The following is a 24,443-nucleotide window of genomic DNA, read 5'->3' as shown; positions in this document are numbered from 1 at the left end:
AGAAGCGACAGACGCCCGATAGACAGCGGCAATTGCAACTACAGTAACAACCCCCGTCACCATCACCACAACAACAACACCAAGGGACATCAAACATTGGAAATTGGTCCGAAACCCAAATAAGGCAGCTCGAAAGATTTTTGTTGATGTTTGTATAATTTATTGTATTATATGTACAATTGGATTATCACCTAGGATAGGACAGAGGGGTGAAACCTCACTTTTTTTATCTTTTTATGTCTGATTTAGAATTTTCTTCTTTTGGTATTTGGGCAAAATTCAGTTGGCTTTTTGCGTTAGATTACTTGTTCTAGGAAAACTCTACGATTTTTGTTACACTTTTCTTCATTTCATTTTTGCTTTCGCATTTTTTTATTATTATTTTGTTTGGGTTTCCTTTACACCATTTTTTCCAAGTTTTCGCATTCCGTTGAGAACTGCTGTAAAAATTCTTGCAGTATTTCTCCTTACTATCCACTAAGCAGCAATTTCTACCATACCGAAGAACCACTGGGATTTGCCTCCCTCGCACTTTCGTGCATAAGCACATGGCTTAGGCCCAATTAATCAAACGGGTCAAAACCTCATCCCGAGATCTCCCTTTTTATGCCTTTACATTTTTTTTTTATATACCACTATCTACTTAGAAATTTTACTAATGTTTCATTTGTTACCTTTTTTTTATTTGCATTGACTTAGTACCCGTAGCCTCTCTAGGAATCCCGCCCCTCGGGGGTATCTGAGAGATGATGGTGGGGACTGGTCGATGAGTAGCGAGGAGTCCCTGAGACTTTTACTGGACAATCATTTTCCCCATGTCCCAGTTGCGCAGGGATCTTCGCTTGCGTGGTCGGCGGTTGCTGGCTATGCAGAAATGCCTGCGGCCCGGATGGCATTATTCCTGCACAACTTCAAAGGTCTTTAGGGATTTCCTGCCGCTGGCTGGCCATCATCTACACTAACTGCCTCAGGCTGACCTATATCCTAAGTCGTGGCACACGGTTAGGGTCATCTTCATTCCGAAGGCCGGCAGGGGCTCTCATGTGTCACCTAAGGATTTCAGGCCAATCAGTCTCTCGTCGTTTCTTCTTAAGGCGTTTGAGCGGCTGATTGACCTGTACCTACGGGAAAGGATACCTGGGGGTTACTGTCGGCTTCACAGCATGCGTACTGCAAAGGCAGGTCGACGGAAACGGCTCTCCATTCGATTGTAAAGCAAATAGAGGGGTCTCTAGAACATAAAGAGTATGCTCTGGGTGCCTTTCTAGACATCGAGGGGGCTTTTAACAATGTCTTGCCGGGGGCAATCGGAAGAGCTCTGGTGGGTTTAGGAGTCGAAGCGGCTCTGGTTGAATTTATTAGCAAACTTCTATGCGGCAGAATTGTCGCAGCGGAGTGGGGAGGGGCCATAATTAAGAGGAAGGTGTGCAGGGGCACGCCACAGGGGGGTGTCCTATCTCCTCTGCTCTGGGTTGTGGTAGTCAACGAGCTTCTTGTGGAGCTGGAAGCCAATGGTTGTCGGGTGGTTTCCTATGCAGATGACCTCGCTATCCTAGTCAGGGGCAAATTTCTGGGCACCCTGCGCTATGTTCTGCCGGGCTACCTGGATACTGTGGCTAGGTGGGCTGAATCATGTGGATTGGCGGTCAACCTGGGAAAAACAGAATTGGTTCTTTTTACAAGGAGATATAAGATACCCGACTTCAGAACTCCTTCGATTGGAGGGGTACCGTTGGTACTTACTGACAGGATAAAATATTTGGGAATTGTTCTGGACAAGAAGCTGTCCTGGAGGCCCAATGTGGAAGATAGGGCCAGGAAGGCCGCGGTTGCCTTGTACTGCTGCAGGGGGGCTATCGGAAAGAGATGGGGGCTCTCGCCAGGAGTAGTACACTGGCTTTATGAGATGGTGGTCAAACCGATTCTGCTATATGGGGTGCTGGTCTGGTGGAAAGCACTGGACACGGCGAGCACCTCCAAAATGTTAGTGTCAGTGCAACGGACGGCGCTTACCGGTATCAGTGGCGCTATGAGAACAACACCTACCTTGGCACTGAATGTCATGCTGAATATACATCCAGTAGATATTGCGGGAAAGGCAGCCGCGGCCCGGTCGTTGGTCAGGCTTCGTGATATGGGTTATATGCTTTCTGATTTCGGACACTCTAGCCTTCTTACTAGTTTCGACTTTATCCCGGACAGGACGGACTATTGCATGCCGGTGGCCGCTCCCTATACAACCTTCACCCCAGTCATTCCTCCGAGGGAGGAGTGGAGAAGAGGAATTATCTGGGGCATGGGACCGGTTAACTTGTTCACGGATGGGTCGAAGTTGGAGGGAAAGGTTGGCGGGGGGGGGGGGGGTCTTTTGTCAAGAGCTAAATGTAAGCCGCAAGTTTAAGTTGGCTTATCAGTGCAGTGTATTCCAAGCGGAAGTTGCTGCGATTAAGGATGCGGTGGATGAAATGCTATCCAGCGCTACTACGGTTAGGGAATTTAACATCTACTCTGATAGCCAAGCGGCTATAAAGGCCTTGAGCTCAACTACAGTGCGATCGAGGGTGGTCTGGGAGTGCCTGACCTCACTTGCGATTGCATCGAATTATTATACAATTAAGATTATCTGGGTCCCGGGCCATAGTGATATTCCGGGTAACTGTCAAGCGGATCTCTTAGCCCGAATCGGTACAACTGAACCGGATGAAGATGGCTGTATGGATTTCGGGATTCCGCTAGCCACCTGTGGATTGCTCTTCCATAGCTGGGCCTCGAGTCAGCTCAGTAAACGTTGGGCGGACACTACGTCTTGCAGGATATCAAGATCTTTCTGGCCGAAAGTGGATGGCAGGAGGTCTGCTGAAATAATTGGGTTCACTAAGGCTCACCTATCAATGGTCATTGGGGTTTTGACAGGGCACTGTCCCATGGGTATCCATGCGGTACGTCTCAATATATTGGAAACTCCATCCTGCTGCAGCTGTATGGAGGGATGATGAGGTGGAATCACCAAATCACTTTATGCTTGACTGCCCAGCTTTTTCCGGAACTAGGCGAGATCGGAATCATTCGGAACTTTATCGTTGCTACCCAACGATTCTCTAAGTAGTTATATCTACGTCACCGTTAGTTTAGTTTATTATATGTGGTATCACAACGGACCGTCATGTTGTCCAAGTGAGCTTCCCCTATCAGGGAAGCTACCACCCAACCTAACCTAACTTAGTACCCGTAGCACTTTTGCTCTCGGGCTCCGCCCAGCCATCGATAGACGCAGAAACTTCAGTCCCTGAGCCACGTTAGGCATTATTAACTACAAAACTCACAGATTTTTTTTTGTTCACCTTTTTAAGCTATTGCATAGATTTTATCGCGGGCTTGGCGACTAAATCAAAAAAAAACCGTAACAGGTATTTGTCAAAAAAGATCCGAAAAGGCTCGAAAAGTTTCAAAAAGTTTCGGTGTTAGCAACAGGCTGATTACATAAAATTGGTACTATTTATGCGAATATTGGTTGTTGTCTTTGGGGTAAATTTATCTTCACTATACTGCGCTGTAGATGGCACTAGTAACCGCCAGATGCCAGATGACCTGCATGCTAGATGATGCCTACCAACACACACACACACGCTGTACATAGTTGTTCCCATTGATTTGTTTTTGTTGTTATTATCAATTCAAATTCTGCGTAAAATAAAATAATAAAAATATGTATGAAGCATGTGTGCATCGTGAAAAGAACGGATTCCCCCATTTTCGTGTAAAGTTTTTGCATGGTGCACGATTACTACACCTTGATCAGTGAATTTCTACTGTCTTTGTGTACCTAAACACGTATAATGCCGAAGTTAAATTTCTTAGAGAAAAAAAATGATAGCTTAAAAAGTGAACTTAACGAGCTTAAAGGAAAAAAAGTCAGAAAAATGTGAAGAAAAATTATAACTTAAAAAGTGAAATTAACGAGCTTAAAAGAAAAAAAAGTCGGAGAGATGTGAAGAAAAATGAAAAAAATAAAATAAAAATATAGTACCAACAAAATCAAACGCTGAACGCCAAAGTAAACTTCGTCAACGTAATGCAGAAGAAACTTACGTGAATATGTAATTTGATTTGATGATTTAATTATAAAATATTTAAAAACAATTTGTAATATCTGTGGCCACAAGTCAAAAGCCAAACTCTAAAATCACGCCACCGAAGGGGTTGTATAAAACGCCTCAAATCATAGTTCCAAAGTTCATATCGTCGGTCCCAACGAAGACTAATACAGTTCAAATTTATGTATGAAATTTTATATGCATTTTTCTGAACTGTGTTAGTATTCGTTGGGAACGACGATATATTTGCATTTTCGTTGGGAACGACGATATGTTTGCATTGATTAATCGAAATCAAGAGTTAATATATGTTCAATGGCAAATGTTGGAAATTTAAACACATTCTTGTTCATTTAGTAGGTATTAAATGCAAGCAAAAATAATTTTAGCGAATTCTCTTATCTCGAATTAGGTTATTATGACTTGTGACCACAGATATATGTCTCAATATTATTTAACTTTACTATTTCCTAATTTTTTCACAGGAAAAGACAAAAAATTGACAGTAAAGTGAATGTCGTGCAACGTAGGGCTGTTGAAAATATAGAAAATGTAACGCCACAAGAAAATCAATTTCACAGCCAACAACTTCATATTTATGAACAGCGTAATGAATGCATCACTCCCGGAGCTATTATACATAGGAACACAGGAATTTCTGGCGATGGTAATTGCCTACTCCACTCTCTTATAAATGTTTTGGAACTCCAAATTGAGACTTGTGTCTTGAGAAATCAGTTACGCGATTCGCCCTATTTAAACTTATGTCACAATCCACAAGAAGCTTATAACATTCTATCAAGCAGTAATGATTACGGAGATTTGGATTGTTTGTACTTATTTTAAAAAGTGTACAATCAAAATGTTTGTGTACATTATTGTTTTTACAACATAACTACAAAAAATCAAGACACTATCTTTTGTCATTTTAAAGCAAATGATACACAAAACTGGATTCATCTTCATCTTCGTGATCAACATTTCACACCTTTTTATGAAGTACCAGATTTATTGGAAACAATACAAGACAATTATGATGATCCTACCGAAGATAACGACAATAATCATCAAAATGGAATTGAGATTGATAGAGAAGATCAAATTGGTGAAAATATTATTGATTTTATTGTTGATGGCATCATCCCAGTTTACAGAAATTATCGTAAAGACAATAGAAGTCACATTGATTTTTATGAGTAATTCTTTTGGTAATTCTTGTATTATTTGCGACAGATTATGGTGGAAAAGAGACCTGAAAATGTCGACCGGTAAACATGAAAGTATTTTGAAAACAATACTGCAGGTAATTTTAATTATTCTTCACTTTATATTTTTTCTTTCTATATCCTGATAATACGAATTTGATTGTTTAAGAATTACACACCTGGTGAAGTGGTTTAAGTCTGTTGTACGTGTTACACATATTTGGAAAAAGAAGAAATTCCTCTCATGTCAACTTACAATGGTTTTGAAAATTCCATTACATTTACCAACGTTAAACCTTATCGAGCAACGATTGATTTCACCGAGAATACCGTTCATGCAGATTCGTAGACTGAGGCACGCTAATGGTCAGTACGGTATTTATGGCCAGATAATTAATGTTCCTGTCGAAGTCAATACAATGGTAAAACAATTGCCAAGAAACATTCAAGATGACCATTGCTTTTATGTGCATTTGAAAAAGAAGTTGATTCACAAAACTAGTTATGTACACGGGCTTATCAATAAAAGCCATATTAAATAATGGTTGTCGTATTTAGTGTCTACGCCTCTTTATATTTATCATGACATTAAAATCGATGAATCTTTTTTTACCGGCAATGAACGTACTTCGCAATTAAATATGGATGAAATAAGTGAACACGTGCCAATCGAAGACAATTTAGTCGCACAGCAACAAACTCTTTTGTGGAATAATTATTATTTTTTGAGTCTAGCACCCGGTGAATATAACAGGCCACTCAGTATTTTAATGGATGCACATGCGGAAGAACTATCTTTTCCGACAATCTATGGCGGTCAGTTTCGAACATACAGAGATGGTGTTATTGTTACTCCATTCATGCAAGCTACCAGCGAACGTCGGCGTACTGATAGGCGTGCTACTGACCCACAACACCTTTTATACATCGCTGCTAGAATAATGAGGTTGCGAGTTAGTAGATGTGTCAACGTTGCGTTTAAGCATGTTGGACAAGGTACTTCAATTGCGAAAGAGACCATTCAATCTGAAGAATATATAAATAATTGTTTAGAAACAAATCTCGCATTTCTTCGCTGCATACCAAATTCTGCTTGGTTTTGGTCAAATCGGAAGAAAGATCTTTTTGCAATGATCAGGCAATTAGGGTCACCAACTGCTTTTATGACTCTTAGCGCCAATGAAACTGGCTGGGAAAATTTGTTGAAATTATTGTACAAATTGAGAAACGAGGGAGCGGAAATTTCAGATGAGAATTTATCAGAAAAGAGTTATGTGCATAAAGCTCAACTTGTGAATGAAGATGCCGCAACTTGTGCTATTTATTTTAATAAAATGGTAAATTGTCTGGTAAAAATTTTGCAATCAACGAAAAGAAGTCCATTCGGAAAATATAGAGTAGTACATTATTTCAAAAGAATAGAATTTCAACATCGTGGTAGCCCACATGCTCATATTCTTCTTTGGTTGGAAAATGTTCTTGAAGATTTATCAAGCAATAATCCTGAGGTAATTAAATTTATCGACGAATTAGTTTCTGTGTCAGCATCAGAGGCGTCTGGAAATATAAAAATAGTAACACATAAACATACATTCACGTGTTATAATAAAATGAATCCTATTAAAAGCAAGAATGTAGATTTAATGCACCATTTATGCCAACAAAAAAAAATATGAATTTGATACCTATGAAAGACACTGATCCCGATTACTCAGAAGAACTGTTCAAAGAATATAAGAAACGATTTAAATTTATAAGAATTAATCTCGAAAATTTTGACTACACGAATTTTGATGAATTTTACTCGCATAATGATATTATTTCTGAAGATCATTACTACAATATTTTTCGTGCTGGCATCAATAGACCAGCAGAAAAATGGCACAACACTTTCAATCCATTCGTATTACATCATTTGAAATCAAACATGGATTTTCAGATTATACTAGATGAATTCGCTTGTGCAACATATGTTGTTGAATATGTCAATAAGCATAATAGAGGCATTAGTAATTTGCAAAGACAAATAATTGACATAATGGACGAGCAATCAGAATTCGACATTGTTGATATCACGAAAAAAAAATGAGTACTTCAGTCTGTTGAAATGCCCGCACAAGAAGCTGCTTGGTATTTATTAAGAGAACCTATGGCTAAGTAATCGGTGGTAACAGTCTATATTCCAACGGTATTTCCTACTGAACGCGCAAGAATTAGAAAATCTATGCAGGAACTTGAAGCTTTAGATGATGATTGTACGAACGTTTGGAAAGAGAATTGGTTCGATAAGTATGAGAAAAGACCTGAAGAACTTCGCGATGTTACGTTAGCACAATTTGTTGCAAAATATTACCTAAATAAAAAGGGGACTTACACTAAAAGAGATACTGCAAGAATAATAAGACACAGGAAATACGATATGGCTGACAATTACAAAGATTATAGGCGTGAGATGGTTCTGTTGCATGTTCCTTTTCAAAGTGAAGAAAATGATATTATTGCTGAAAATAAGTTCATTCAAATATACGAGGACAACAAAGATACGATATTAGAGCGTAGGAAAGAATTTGAATCAAATTTGGATATAGAGAAAACTTTAGAAATTTGTAGACAGTTGTGCCGAGAAAACGATGAAGAACAAGAAGACGAAGAATTATTAAGAGCGGTTGATATATTGCATGAAAGAGATCCTTATGACTTATTGCTACGTGATCCAAACTCAACTGCTAACGTTGATTTACAATGCATAAACTTGGCGCTATAGCTAAAAAAAGAGAAAATTTAATGGATTATCAACAATTTTATGATTTAATGCGAAAGGCCAATGATCAACAAAGAGATATTCTTATGACTATAATTCATCATTTACAAACTTCAATTCAAGAATCATTCCAAATTTTTTTTACGGGACCAGCTGGCACGGGAAAATCATTCGTTATCAAACTGATTATGGAAATTTACAACAGGTTCACTGATAATGATGGTTACTGCAATGCCTATATTACATGTGCTTCAACCGACAAAGCTGCCGTGGCTACTGATGGTACAACTGTTCATACAGCTCTCAAAATTTCTCTTTCAAAACTTTTGCCTTTGTCATCAGAAACGTTGCAATTGTATAGATCTCTCTTCAGATATGTAAGAGTACTACTCATTGATGAAATAAGCATGGTTAGTGCAGAACTTCTACATAAAATTGATAATCGTCTAAAACAGATAACAGGAAACAACACAGACTTCGGAAGTATAGATGTTATTTTGGTCGGAGATTTGCGGCAATTGCCACCAGTAAGGTCTACACCAATTTACAAGACAGTCAGAACGAGCATGATTGGACCGTATTTATGGAGAAAATTAAAATTTTATCAACTTACCACAGTAATGAGACAAGCTAATGTTGCATTTTCACAAGTTTTGACAAAAATAGGTAATGGAGATGTACTAGGTGAGCATGAGCTTCAACTTATTGAATCGAGATTTTTCAAAAAAGAGGATGTTGCTACATTATGTCCTGATGGAGTTCGTTTATTTTTCAAAAATGAAGATGTTGGCGCCTATAACAATTTGATTTTGAGCCAATGTGAAAACAAAGTTTTTTCAACGTCCGTAGACGTCATTATTGGCGCTAAAAGTACTGAGCAAGAAGCAAATTTTAGACTTAAATTACATAAAAAATCTGTTATTGACACTGGAGGGCTGCCTTATCACATAACTTTTGTTGTTGGAAAGCATTATGTTATTACAACCAACATCGACGTTACTGATGGTTTGTGTAATGGTGCTGTTGGGAAATTGGTATATGTCGAATTTGATGAAAGTAACCCATTGATTAGAGTTTGGCTGGAATTTTGTGGTTCAGATAAAGTGGGTAGAAAAAAAAGGCAAAGGGCAGCCGCTCTAGCAGTGCAAAATAGAGTCGGCAATCTCGCTGTTCCCATTGAATTACGAACAGCAGATATTTCATTAACATCGGATAGAAAATGTAGAGCCAAACGCAAACGTTTTCCATTAGCTTCAGCTCTTGCTCTAATTATACATAAGTCGCAAGGTGGAACTTTTGACGAAATAGTATCTGAGTATAGTAAAGCACATTCTCAGGAACTCGTTTATGTTGCGCTCTCTCGGGTGACAAATATTGAAAAATTGTATATCACGACAAAAAACGATAATGCCGCATTTAAGTTTTATCATAATCGAAAGCAAGCTGCATCGACTGCATCTTTGTTGCAAGAATTCAAAAGACTGTCTTTAAATAGTGTTCAGACGATAGCTCAAAGTGTCTTAGATTTTATTAGTAATAGAAATGGCATTTCAATAATGACTTTCAATTGCCAAAGTCTAAATAGTCACAAATACGATTTACAAGATTCAGTTACGAGACAAATACATGTCTTACTTCTTACCGAAACTTGCATGATGCCTGATAATCCGATTGAAATACCTAATTTCAAATGTATTGTTCAATTCAAACGAGATACTGCTCCAAAGGGTGGTGTAGCTATTTACCAAAATAACAATAACGTTACTAATATTATGACTCCGAATATTGAAATAAATATTGCACACGTTAGCGATGTTAATTTTAGGTGCTCATTTGTTGGAGATATTTGTGCGTGCTTATGCAAACTTAGAAATGGTCTACACATTGTCATGGTAGCAATTTACATTTCTCCGAATCCAAAATTGGACGAGGTAGAGCATTTTATTCATCGCACTTTACTGGAGTACTCTGAAGAATGGGCAAAAATACTTGGTACAAATGCTAATAAATTTCCACTTATCTTGGCCGGCGATTTCAACATCAATTTCGCTGATAAAAAATCAGAGCGGTTGACAAGTTTTCTTTTTGAAAAATTTAATTTGAAAATAAATAATGATTCAAAAGGATCCACAACAAAATATGGGGCCACCATTGACGCGGTATTTTCAAGATATTTAGAGGATATTATGTCTCAAACGTATGTTTCCTATTTCAGTTACCATAAGCCTATAATTTTCATTATAAATATTACTGAATAACCCATGCATGTACATATCTTGTAAGATAATAATAAAAATTGTTTAAACAAAATTAACTTCTCATTTATTCAATAAAAGTAAAAAATTTGTTTTCTTATCGGTCACCACGCTTAAAAATTTTGACTTGAATTAATATCAAAGACAAAACTTGAATTAATATCAAAGAAAAAAAATGTGGCATAAATATTATAATTGCATAAGTTGATAATATGCAATAGCTTTACCGTGACAGTCCCCGAGTGCCACACGTCCTTTTTTATTTTTTTATGCAAGTTTTATTAAGCACCTTCTGATCGCATGCATTGAGGTCCACCGTGTAGAATATCCCGAGTTAAATTATAGGTAATGGAGCGCAGCGATGACGCTCAAAAGAGGAATGTATGTAAAGCATATATGTTTTTTTTCAGTAACAGGTACTCAAGAGCGACGGTACCGGAGCAACGGAGTGACCAGGTGAGTGTTAATATATCATACCAAGAGACATATATGCACATATGTATGTACATATATTAATAATTGCGCTCCTAATCCGCCGCTAACTTGGTGAATGATTTAGTAGCGAGAAAAATAAGAGGAAAATATATGTACATGCATAATTGCTCATACATTACCTTATGGTCGGAGTGAGTGAATCTTTTTAGTCCTCCTTTATGCCCTTTTCCATCTTCTCAAAACCATTTTTTTTCTATAATAAATTCCGCTAGTAAATTGTGATAGGCCAGGGATTGCTCGCGAAGATAAGCTTAGGGCGTTTAAGGAAACGTGCTACAGCTTAGCGAGTATCTCCTAAGCGTTTTGATACGTGCAAACAGAACATTAAGGTGAGTCGCCGCGCACCGTCAATGATAGCATTCTTTTGAGTTTTTTTGGAGTTTGCATTATTCATTACTAAATCTTACCAAGTCAATTTTTTTAGCTCGATTCCAGGTCTTATAGGCATATAAAATTTTTTTTGTAGACAAGGTACTTTCTTGTTTTGGAGTATAGTTTTAAAATTTGTAATCTCTAAGTTTGTCCAATTGTTCAATCTTATTTTGTTTTTACAGAATTTTATTAATTTGAAATATTTTATTATTTTCATGTAGGATAAGAGCATATATAAGTAGAGCTGAATTCATGAAGTTTAATATTAGGTTTTTGGGTCACATAATTAGTATTTTTCTTATTTTTTGGGGTTTTTATCTATTGTTTTAGCTAATTTTTTATTTAACTTCTAGCAATTGGGATAGTAGAAATAGTAGGGCATAGACATAGATATAAGAAAAGGAAAAATATTGTTTGTAAATAAAAAAAAATTAATGATTGAAAATAGGTTGAGTAATTAATCATTAAACATGTAGGGCTAGGTTGGAATATTTTGGTGTGGGTGTTGCCCCTGTGCGCGCCGAGGTAGATGAAAGTGAGTACAAACGTGACTGAATGACGGACGGACATGTGTCAGGATCGGGGGCACTGTAAGAATTAGGATCCACCACAGTGCCCATGGCTTCGAGCAAGTTGCGCTGAAGAACGTGGGAGGACTCCACCTGACGGGACAGGCCTTATCCTTGTTATTACATTCCCATTAGATTACGCCCTTAGAATTTTCCACCGAATTCCAGATCATGTTTCCTTCTCTGTATCCTTTCCAACAAATGCAGGTATGAACCTATTTTTTTGTTCATGCTTCTGTGAGTGGGGGTGGTGGAAAGACTCCGCCCAGGACGACGAGCTAGCTGGGGCCCGCGAGCATACCTGCTTGCCGCCACTCCTCACCAAAAAACATGCAGCTACATGACAAATACCTAACGATAAATTGTAGCTTAGGAAAATTAGATCATGGTCGCTAACGCCACTCAGGGAAAGTTGCTCATAGTGTAATATACTAGACGAGTATGCTTACAATGCGGACCAAAACTAGTAGGAAAGTTGTTAACCACGCCTAATCCGACGCTGGACAAATTATGAAGCAAACTCTTCGAACGCTCATTTTCTATAAGCAAATCAATGTTTAAATCACCGCAAAGCACTACTGTTCATAAGCAGCACTGTGCTTGCCAATGTTCAGAAAAACGCTTGTTAAGTTACACGATCTAAGTGGGTTATAAATACATATGACAAGACATAGTTGAAAATTATTATAAAATTCAATCATCATAAACTATACTTCATCATTAGGATCTGATTTGGCTACCATTTTATGTTGCATTTCCTTCTTAAAATACATATATTGCAATACCACCACCTTTTTTGCGTACTGCCTATCATACCTTATTACAGAAAAGTCACATAATTTGTCGTTATGGCCTTCCCTGAACCAAGTCTCTGTCACACAAGTCACATCAATGCATACCGTATCAAATACACAATTCAGGTACTCGAGTTTTGACTGAGTTAAACTTCTCGAATTAAAGTAACAAATTCGAAAGCCAGGATGAAAGTCAGTCACTATTTTTAGTAGGGTTTTCAAATGTAGATCGTTAGAACTGGAATTAATGTTAGATGCAAACATATATAAAACTAAACATTACAAATTGACAGCACAGATATATAAGAATGTAGGAAAAGAGGTAACAAATAGAAACTATTGAAGTTTTTTGGGAAAAAAACAGAACCTAACTTACATATTAAGCTATTGCATTTAAGAAAAGTATAAAATATCACGAACACATTTTTCTTTTTATTGTTGTTATATATTATTGGCTGTGCAAGAGAATCCACGTCCGCTCTAGTCTGCACTAATTTAGCCTCTTCGTTAGGTCTCAGTCGCACATAAACTTTGCCACGGTTGGAGAATGCTGACACTAGCAACTTTTTCCTCTTCCGCTGTGAAGCATACGACCTCACATCACGAAGTATCTTTGGCAAACTCTCAAATAAATATATATTTCCGTACCCTGGCTGGTTGATGAGCTTGCAAAACGCAACAAAAGATGCTAAAAGGCGACTGCGGTCATATGGCGAGAACAACTTAACAATAATCAGCGCATTGTTGTTGTTGTTACCTTTTTGCTTATTTTCCTTTCTACTTCGTGGTGGTTGTTTGTGTTGCGCTGCATTGCACACCTTTGCGAACATATCAGTCAGACTCTCGTCATTTTTCGTCAGGATACCTTTGATTATAATATCTGTAGCGACAGCTCTGCTTTCGAGTTCAATGAGCTGAGAACTCACGACACCTAGCACACTGTTTAGCGAGTGTAGCACATGACAAGATTTTTCAACAGGGCTCACTCTCTCCTCAATCGCGGTTATATAATTTTTCAAATTTGCCATTTCAGCCGCCAACTCATGGCGGAACGATACAAGGTGGCAGCATGGTGACATACCTACAAACATAAATAAAAGTTCCATGTACTTTGTTCTAGTAAATGTCAAAATCGTACTGCACCGGAAGTTGGTGTATCAAATCAAATAAAAAAGTTTATAATCAACTGTCCCGTTCTGTCACCTTGTATCGCTACGCCATGCGCCAACTCACCGAATTTCTGCATCATCCTCTCTTCAGAACTCTTTATAACTGATTTGAGCTCTTCAATAATAGATATTCTCTACTCTTCCACATTTGATTCACTGCATACAACAACTGATGGTGGTGTTCAAAGGTGACTTGATACGCAACTCTCTAATTTTTTTCGCTCTCACGAGGGATTTATCTAAAATTTGTGCTGGCAACAATCACAGATAAATCCCTCGCGCCAGATGAAGCGGGTGCCAGAACAAAAAATGTGCCAGCTAAAACGAAAAACGGGCCAAAATTTTCGGTAAACTTTAGTTTGACCTACAACTGTAGAAATGCGTTCAAAAATTATGGGAAAATAGATAAAAATACTTGTTTTAGTGTAAACATTATTAGTTCGAAGGCAGACGGTAAATATTATTTCCCATTCAAAAGTTATCACTAAAACAGGTTTTGTAAATGTGAAGTCCCGATGCAACCAGTCCATTTTTATCACAGAACCTGGAACGTTAGACAAGTAAGATAAGCCTTATCCACTAAATTAAGCTAACTATTATATCCTAGGTCCGATTTACTCAAACTTCAAAAGAATATTTGGTTTGCACTGTGTGTTAAATGCGTTACAATATTTGACTAATTAATTTAATCAAAATGTAAATTTTACTTAAAAAAAATAAATGTAAGGCGCGATAACCTCCGAAGAGATCTAAGGCCGAGCTTCTCTTCCAATTTGCGTCGTGCTCCTCTTGATTTTCCCTACAAATTGGCCGGACGGGACCTACATGTTTTAAGCTGACTCCGAATGGCATCTGCAAGGCAGATGAGTTTTCACTGAGAGCTTTTCATGGCAGAAATACACCCGGAGCCCTTGCCAAACACTGCCGAGGGGCGACCCCGCTTAGAAAAATTTTCTTCTAATTGAAAAACCTTATTTGTAAAATTTTGATGTTGCTTAGACTTGTTTATGTTTAACTCTAACTAGTCGTATTATTGTAAAATAAGTCTAAAGAAATTAATATTTTTCGACTATCATTTTATTAAATGATTGAAACTATAAAATCACCGAAATGTATGTAAAAAATTCCCATATTCAGATCTATTCATTTTTGTTTGGAGTGGCATCATTCACAAAAATGTGCATTTTGACAGCGCTCTCTCGAAACAAAGAGTCGAAAATCCATTCATCTATGGTGGTGTTAATGGAGTATTCGGTACCGATGCAGGCTTTCGCGCTAATTTCTTTTTTCTTTTGCATTCATGTTAGATATTAAACAAAACAATCAAAAAAACAAGAAGACAATAAAACTCTTGTGTTCACACGTAAAAAGAAAGTATTGCACCATTATGTGGGTGATTCAACACAACTGTGAAACACTCGGAGCACTGGCAAAACACGTCCTACATGTAGCACGTAACAACTCAAGTAGACCTTTGCCTAGATTAGTATTTGCGAAACTTTTTTCCGGAAAGTGGAGCGGGAATTCGTTCGATTTTCCTGAAATTTCGTACATAGGTAGCCCTTTGCCTAGATTCGTATTCACGACACTTCGGGCTAGGGACCAATATCTTCGAACATGTTCAGTTCATACTTCTGTTTGCTTGAAATTTGGTAATAGATTAGTAATTACGATTCTTTTTTTTCGGGAAGTGGAACAGGGACCGATCTATTCAAACAAATTCTATTAATCGTTTGATTTGCCTAAGATTTTGTATATTGGTAGACCTTTGCCTAGCTTAGTAATTACGAACCTTTTTTTCCAGGAAACGGACCAGGGACCGACTGGGAGTAGTATTGGAACTGGAACTGTAACTAGGACTGGAACTGTGATTGGGAAGGGGACTAGACTGGGTGGGGGTGAGTTAAGAGGTAATGTTAAAGTTTGCATTGGGAGAATTTCTCTTAATTTCTGGATGTAATTTACATATATTGAATATTTTAATGTTCTCTGCGTTTAAAGTCAGTCAAGATGACTTTCTTTACAAGTTCATATTTAATTTATCAAGTCTCTATTACTTTTTCACTTGCACTTGCATACAATTTTGCTGCATTCTCTCAACAACAGTTCGTTTTTGTTTTTATCTTCACCAGTTGAAAAATGTTCTCACGTCTTATAAGTCATTCAAGATGATTTTCAAGATGAATATTACATATTTTATTTTTATAAATTTTACACTTTTTTAAAATATGACTTTTTGTTATAACTTTTTACTGTTCTAATTTTTCATTTATTCACTATTCCAATATATTTGAATGTTACTTTTTCGCTTCATAGAGGTCTTTAATGGTGAACCTCTTTAAATCACATGTACTAAGAAAACAAATATATTGTTACGAATATTAGCAAAACTAAGGGGTGCTGCCATTTCTAAGCCGATGCTAAACAGTGATATCATGCACATTCATAGATCAATCATTATGTATCCACATAAACGAATCAATAATTGCGTCTACACATATGTACGTATACGAGCAGCGGAGAAACAATGCACAAACACATGCATATATATTATCTGAATTGCTCACAAGAGAGGGCAATAATTTGTGCAAGTATTACTCAAATGAGAAGTTATAAACGTAGTTGTGGCTGGCGATTTTGTAGCTGAAACTAACTAGTAAGTTCTGGAATAGAAAAGCTTGGAAGTATGCAATGAGAAATCAAAAAGTATAAAGGGGCGACAGTAGAGGCGAAGAGTGAGTTTCATTTGAGCTATCAATCAGTCTGGTTGTTAAGCAAGCTAGTTGCAAAGTATAAGTGTTATTGTGAAGTACTTTAATAAAGGCCATTTTTCCATTATTCAATATTGGAGTTATTTATTCAACAGTTTAGTGATTCGAACTTAGCAGAAGGGCAAATAAGAGGACTTGCAAGTAGATTCGTTACAATATTTTACTTTATTAAAAATTTTTTGAGATCGTGGGTACGAATCGATCTCAAGGCCTAACAATAATTATTCTATCATTATTATTGTTATGATAATTTTTTCTTAATTGAAAGTATTTTAAATTAGAGTAGAAGAAAGATAAAATTTAGAAAACTGCCAAAGCTCGTTGTTTAGATCCATTTCGGGAGCTGCTACTTTACTTTATCAGCAACGTTTAGGCGCCGCTGCTATAACCATTCAGCTGTCACAGCGGTAGTTCGTTTGTCTTTATTATTTCTACTTCTATCCTGTTTCTTGCCAATTGATTTAAACAGCACTGCGACATCTGTTGCAGAATCGATGTGAAAATTGGATTTGTTTCATGGCGATGATGCCATAGCGTCATATTTATTGACACTTTTCCCCCTTTCTCTGGGATGTATTCACAATTTTTGTTGTTATATCGGCCGACTTCTAAGATCGCGGGTTCGAATCGAGCTCAAAGCCTAATAAATTATTTTTTTTTGTGTTTGTTTACTATATTCTTAAATTTTTGAAACAAAATATATATCTTTTCTTAAATAAACGTCGTTGTAGGTTCTGTGGTTTGACTGTGCCAGTAGTAATTTCTACTTCAGTTCTTAGGTACTTTATTTAACTTTAGTGATACACGGTAGACTAACGACTGAGAAAACTACTTTTTGAAGATAAATAGCCGTTCTTTTAACTTTGGCTTGTTTGATCAAATATCCCACTGTGCGTCTTCCAAGGAGATATATCTGCCCTAGTTTGGAACTAGAGCGATTCGATGCAGGGTTTCTTTTCAAGAGAATGGTTGAAACTTCACGCACAAGGTTATTAAAAAAAAATTGTTTTTCATCAGTTAAAAAGTAAGAGCACGAAAATCTAAAATAAAGTCCCGTGGTGCTAGATCCTAGAACACCTTTTTTCTCTGAGTGAAGAGGCATCTGGCTTCTACACAAGTATGATAGCAAGTACTTGATTTCGCTTCCAGGAATTGTGAAATACATAAACATGTCCTAGGTACCATCGCCGCGTGCAGTTTTGTAATTTTTCTTTAGGTCGAAATGGCCGTGAGAACCTCACACAGACTGAATAAGTCCATAGTGTTTACTTTATCTCTAATATAAATAACAAAAAATGCTAACTTATTGATCGACTATAATAAACCTTTAATTTTTATTTCTAGATGAGTATAATATCGATAAGTTGTGCTCTCTGGATAAGTATTCAAAACGTTTGCAAACGAATCCCCAACATTTTATTCGTGGTTCTCCTTCAGATTCTCCAAGTTCGAAAACTCGATCTTCTCAGTATGTTGCTGAAGATTTGTCTAACCGAACTATACAATACTCGGAGCAACCAACTATAAGTTCAAATACAAATGGAGTAGCAGATGCAAAAATTGATGAGAAACCCATACATTGGAAGAATTCTTCGAACATCATTTCGATGTTAAATGCCTCCTCTGAAGATTGTATGTGGCCAAATGCTTTGCAGGTAAGTAATTTTGTTACTCATAAAAAGACCATATATTTAATACTCCTATATTGCTAATAGAAAATGCTCGCAATGTGTTTTGAATTCGAAATCAAAACAAGACAGCCTTTAAAGTTTTTGTGATTGTAGCAGCTAAGTGTGACAAGAAAAAATTTGAATTTCGGTACATTCGATTATCGAATACACAAACGTTTAAACAGCAATATATCGGCACTCTGATGTGTGGGAATGTACCTAGCCTGTAGTAGCAATATAGGAGTATTACATATATGAAAAAGACCAACAATTAATATAACTGCTAAGCTCCAAAAAAACTAACAAATCTCACGCTTTATTGTAAATTGATGTAATGCAAAATTTTCAATTCCTGAGATATTGTATATTTTAATAACTGATTAACGGCATTATGTTCAGTCTCGTATTATAAAATAAAATCGTATTATACTGTGAGATAAAAATGACGGAAAAAGATGTCTTTCCATTTTTATTTTACAAATTTGGATGATTAAAATTGCTTTGATTTTTTAATGTAAAGTGAATAAACGCGCAATAAATATGTACTTACTATAAAAAAGTAAACTTTATAATTTTTTTTGTGCTACACTGATGTTTATAGAAATAATCCGTACGAATTTAATATAAAAGTTTTATTTGGCTAATTTATTCTTTTTTAAACTTATTATTTAAGAATTCATGAGCTTATCACCGGCCTATAATAATTGAATATTCAGTTATTATGAAACTGAAAAGAAGGAAAGAAACATTTATTGGCATATTGCGAAGGTACCATTTCGAAAATTGCCACGTAATCGTCACCATGCAATTTCGTAATGTTATCAAAGGTTTTACCGGGATTCGAACCGCGAATCACACGGTGAAACTGAGTTGCCTTACCAACTAGGCTATCCTGCTTTTGTTTCCCGGCCTAATTCAGTTTATCTGGTTTCTATACTAACAACACAATTGAGACATTCTGTCTCAATATTAATTTGTGGTTATGTAGATTTGTTTTTGTACAGTTTCTTTTTCGTCGCGAATGAGAAGCTTTTGTAAACTCGGGCTCTGTTTTACATATTTATTGTTTTTGTTTTATCGGCCTATTACAGCGGACGAGGATGCCGGATGTCCAAGTGTTACGTCTGCCTATTCGTCTGCTTTGCGACTAAGGCGATCGACTTGAGGCAACTAGCGACCTCAGTACCGCCGCGTTTCTAGCAGCGTTTAGTCGGTTTGTCGCCAGACGAGGATGCCCGAAAAATCTCCATTCCGACAACGGGACGAACTTTGTCGGTGCGTTGAGCGCTCTCCGCTAAGAGTTCAAGGCATTCCTCTTTGATGCGCGCGACCAAACCCTCTCTAAATATGCCCACCAAACCGTGGCATGGCATTTCATAACATCAGCTGCTCCTCATATAGGCGGACTGTGGGAAGCGGGAGTCAAGAGTTTCAAAACCCATTTCAAAAAAATCGCATCGGATCATAAATTTACTCTCGAGGAGTTTAGCACCCTCTTGTGTAGGATTGAATCCTGTGTCAACTCCCGACCCCTTAGCCCATCTTCAAATGACCCGTCCAACCTGGAGCCACTTGCCCCCGGGCACTTCCTAGTCGGGGGCCATATACTAGCGCGACACGAGATTGACGTTAGCGAGAATCGCGCATCACTCATCAACCGATGGGAAAAACTTAAGGCGCTGCATCAAACCTTCTGCAAACGATGGAAAACTGAGTATCTCACCGAGTCGCAGAAATGCGTTAAGTGGAAGTATCCACAATCGAATCTCAAGCAGGGGGATCTAGTCGCCAATAAGGAGGACAATCTGCCTCCCAACGAATGGAGATTAGGTCGGACTGCAACCTTCACTATGACCCCGATAACCGAGTTCGAGTCGTCGCACTGGATGTGGCAAGGGGACAAACCACCAGACCAATCACGAAATTGGTCCTACTACCACCCTCCAGTGAGGGTGAGGGAGACTTGTAACTACCACCCGCTATAACAAACCGCTTAACCCAGCTCTCGTTCACCACGAACGAGGCCAACAAACCACTTAACCCAGCTCTCGTTTACCCCGAACGAGGCCAACCACCAATCCCTACGCAGATCCACTATATGCCACAGCATACAAATACACAGGAGCTCTGTCAAAGTGACACAGATATCAACTCAACAAAACAAGTGATTTCTCCAATATGCATAGATATTTTCTTCATTGTTATAAAAAATCATAATACCCCGAAGAAAGGTCTCGTGCACCCCGCACCCATACGTCAAGGGTCTAACGAAAAGTAGGACCCGATGGCGAAGTCATCCAACTCGGTCACACAAAGAAAAGGAAGAATGAAGGAAGTACAGAAGGGAGAACCTCAGCGAGCTCTACTGTACCATGGTTGCAAAATGCAATAGCGTGTCGCTATCCCTTCTCAGATACATTGGAGTAACAATCCAATAAATTTAACACGTAACTTTTTAAACATTTTCTCATCGTTTAACGTGCCCGTACGCAACAAGTTTCGTATCGCAGAACGTAAGATTTTAACATCCTCTGGAGGGACGCTGCAAGCGAAACCTTCTCCTTGAAATTATAAATATAAGGGCGACTACAAAAGGTGTTACATGTCTCCAAAGGGCATATTCTGTGAGAATCAATAGATAATAAATGTCTACCATTCGCGCGCTGAGTCGTGCAAGCTAGAAACATATATAAGCTTCAGTATCTGTGGACAGTATCGTTATTGGTACCCCCATACAAAATCTTAGACCAGGGGATGGTATGCCACGTTCGAAGGTCATCTCGCAACCTATACCAGAACACGTCCGCATAAGAGTTAATTTGGGTTGTAGGCTATAGTCTGTATGTGAACACAACATCCTGCCTCTGGCTTCACGAGCTCTTTGCTGTAGTCCCTTTCTTATGAATACCCCTGCTCCGACACAACCATCTTGGCGAAGCATAGCACATTGATACAAGCTTTTACGTCCTTCAATGAGATTAGTCGATACACTAGGCTCACAGTCGATAATCCCTATGCCATTCTTTGAAAACGGATGTAACATCTTTATCGTTGGTTCTAACTTTATTAAACTTATTGTCACATACATTCGCATCGCTTGTACCATTGCGACTCACACTGTTAATTACTGGGTTCTTTGTACTACAACTACTACCAAACGCTACTACAACTACTTACATATATTATACCATTCCAGTTATTGATACCTTCTTACGACATGCGACAGCCTGGTAGCCACGTTGGTTGTGGAAGCGAATTGTTGTGTGACATTGGCTGATTGGCCAGCAGGAGCAATTGTTCGCCAATCAACGTTTAGGTCATGTACTGCCTCACCTGGGTGCATGAAAATGCATTTCATTTCCTATGCGCAGAGATCAGGGATTTCAGCATCAATATTTTGTACTCTGTTAGTCTAAATAGGATTCAGCTACGTTAAGGAAACCTAAAGCGAAACAAAGGTAGAGAAATGAGAGAAGTTTTATAATTGTAATGAGTAAACATACCTGCTTATACGGTGAAGGCCTTTATCACTATTTGGGCAAGAGTCCGTCACATTGTGCTTAAAATATTCACATTCGCGTACCTCATCCATTTGTGACTAATCCGGTGGGAACGGGCAGGTAATGGATATCGTGTCGCCAATTTGCATGCCAATCAGCCTGTTTTCACGATGAGTATGTCAGTCGCGTATCGACAACCTCCTTTCCATCATAAAATATTACTTCGTATATAGTTAATTATTTCAAATTATATTTACCCGAAAATGGTTTCAATTAAAATCCATCTGTTGCTGATCGCTCAGTGCATTGTTGATATAATAACCACATATTTAAGGTAGAGTATACCGCACATACGGCACCTCCACATCTTCAGCATCCTCGTTTTTGCAGCATATTTCTAAGACCAATGAACGTTCGTGTGGCTTAATACGTTTTCTGATACACGACGGACAACGTCAGTCATTAGCAGAGGCAAACATTCTGCACATTTAGCCTTCGGCATAAAGAACGAGTAAAGCATCGATACGCCCTGCGACAACGTCGTTATTTGAAGTTTCTCTTTCCCTTCAAAGTAGTCGAGGAATTCTTGTAAAGTCAATTCGCCAGCAACTTCAAGCAGTTGCAGCGGGCATGGGCTCCGAGAATGCAATAAAAGGCAGTGCCAAGTTCGCAAAGGCATTTTTGAATTTATTCATGGACCGGTGTCCTAAAATTAATTTCATAACTTCTAGGACAGCCAAACCAAAAACAAGTGATGTGGTGGTTGCAATGGCCGGTATAATTTTTCCAGCAATTAACTTCGACTTGTGACGACCAGCTGGAGGAATCTTGTAACTAATAGCACGCAGGTTAGACGCATCAACTATAAAGACCATATGTAAGTTATTATCATCGTCCTTTTCAAATCCCAAGGGCTGAGCCATAAGCGGAACCTTGCTTTCACGTAGAGCTTGTAATTCTGCTAAAATGTTATTTACACGATCTTGATCTACGTCTGAGCTAACGAAATTATTAGCTGCGGCTGCTGCAGCGCTTTCATTGGTTTAAATTTTTACACCTGAGCGTGATTTGTACTCTGGCACCGCGACATCTTCAACAAGAAGTGCTACTTGCAGTATATCACGAACTTGCTCAATACCATACATTTCCGCGCGCAAGTTGGCAGCTGCATATATATAATCTAAATGTGAATGATTGTTGATATTAAAAGCTAGTGGTTGGGGGCAGCGCTTTGGACCGGACCAAAAGGGCTGCCCACTCGAGGTTACTTGACAGGTGGGAAATTATACAACAACTGTTTAGTTTGGTTTGCGTAGTGCTCTTCTTCCAATGATTACGACCCATTTTACGCAATCTAAGAAATTGTTGGATCTTTCGTTGATAAGCGCTTTCTTAACTGATTCCAAAACCTCTAAGGGTCGAATATCCTGCAATTTTATAATGCGTTCAATGGAATTTCGATCTGATAAATATTGTGCAGCATTTTCCGCTGATTGGGTAAATACACCTTCAAATATGTCGCGAGCCCACTGCAATGTATGTTCAACTGCATTTGGGAAATTCTTCAATGTACAAATGGTATACTCTTTTCTGGTGGATCTTGAGATGAACTATAAGATTCAGTTAAAAATGATACAATCACTTGTACATTTCCCGTTATGCCCAGAGTTCCAGACTCTACCAAAGGCAAAAGATTGAATAAGTGTTTCCTATCCATATAAATACGTGCGTCAACGCCATTCAGTTTTCCAAAGAATTATTCAGAAAGTACTTAGCCCGTAGCATGGGAAACGCGGTATGTGATTATACCATACCCTGGACAATGTCATTACCGGAGGCCAAGTGGTTCTAGAAAGCTGAAACGAAATAAGAGAATAGGAAATTAGATAAAATATGCAAAATCACAAAAAGAAGCATACTTACCTGAATCACGTGTCATTGTAATGAGAATTCATTCAAAATGTCTGTATACTCATTTCCATGAATGAACGACAGTTTGAATGAATAAAGTGGCAACCTTATACTCGTATGACATTTCCCTTTTTTGTTTCTTAAGCGGTGAACACAGTGTAGGCGTTACCATGGGAGCACAATTCGGATCCGTGAGATCCGACAAGCCCGACCAGTCATACGCGAGCTAGGTAGGTGCCCCGACACACCCTACTAACAGCTAGAGTTCGGAACACAAAAAAATACAACAAAATTGTAAAAGAAAAAAGGGGTGGGGGGAACAAATAAAGGACGATAAGAAATCAAGCGTGTTTTAAAAAAATGTAACATTTAATAAGACACATTTATAATTCATTGGTAAATATATATTTACAAAAAATCAAAAATCATTGGAGAGACAAAACTTTAAAGCGAATCATGTTTTCGCTTTTTATGGAGATACAGCGAGGAAGCTGAAGGATATCGCATTCCGCAGCCGTAACGATAGGGCGCGAACCCCATGTGTCGGTTTTAGTGGGCCTTCAGAGTAGTGAATCAGCTGAGCGTTTGCTCACATACTCCGTACACCAACTCTGGCTCCCCTGTTAATTGAGGTATTACTAGAACCACCGTGTCAATGCTTACTAAGCCGTTTGTAAGCGAACCTAACGTAATCGAACATGATTTCTTTACCTGTGCGGATGGTTTATTATTTATGCCTGACACTTGCACATGCAAACGTTGGGATGGAAGGTTTATTGGCTTTTTTAGTCTTTCTGTTATGAAAAAGCATTCGGATCCAGAGTCTATCAGCACTCTGGCGGAAAATTTTATTCCATTATAGTGTATATTAACACGT

At 38.1% G+C, this 24,443-nt stretch overlaps 1 protein-coding gene and 1 pseudogene across 24 annotated transcripts in view; one reads left to right on the top strand and one right to left on the bottom strand.

The window, feature by feature from the left end:
* Window positions 1-24,443, top strand: part of LOC137236879 (protein eva-1) — a 3,007,131-nt gene that overhangs the window by 735,681 nt on the left and 2,247,007 nt on the right. For all 24 annotated transcript variants that reach the window (XR_010948686.1, XM_067759964.1, XM_067759963.1 and 21 more), the window contains one exon: window positions 17,830-18,140. Coding sequence is in view for 23 of the 24 variants with exons in the window: in XM_067759964.1 (XP_067616065.1) it covers window positions 17,830-18,140 (311 nt within the window). In the remaining variant the exon portion in view is untranslated. The remainder of the gene's footprint in view (window positions 1-17,829; window positions 18,141-24,443) is intronic.
* LOC137238674 (ubiquitin-like modifier-activating enzyme 1) lies at window positions 21,985-23,411 on the bottom strand (annotated as a pseudogene).

Source organism: Eurosta solidaginis, chromosome 1, assembly GCF_040869045.1.
Source record: "Eurosta solidaginis isolate ZX-2024a chromosome 1, ASM4086904v1, whole genome shotgun sequence".
NCBI lineage: Eukaryota > Metazoa > Arthropoda > Insecta > Diptera > Tephritidae > Eurosta > Eurosta solidaginis.
Note: the sequence above shows the minus strand (reverse complement) of the source record. Positions and strands in the feature narration are given on the sequence as shown.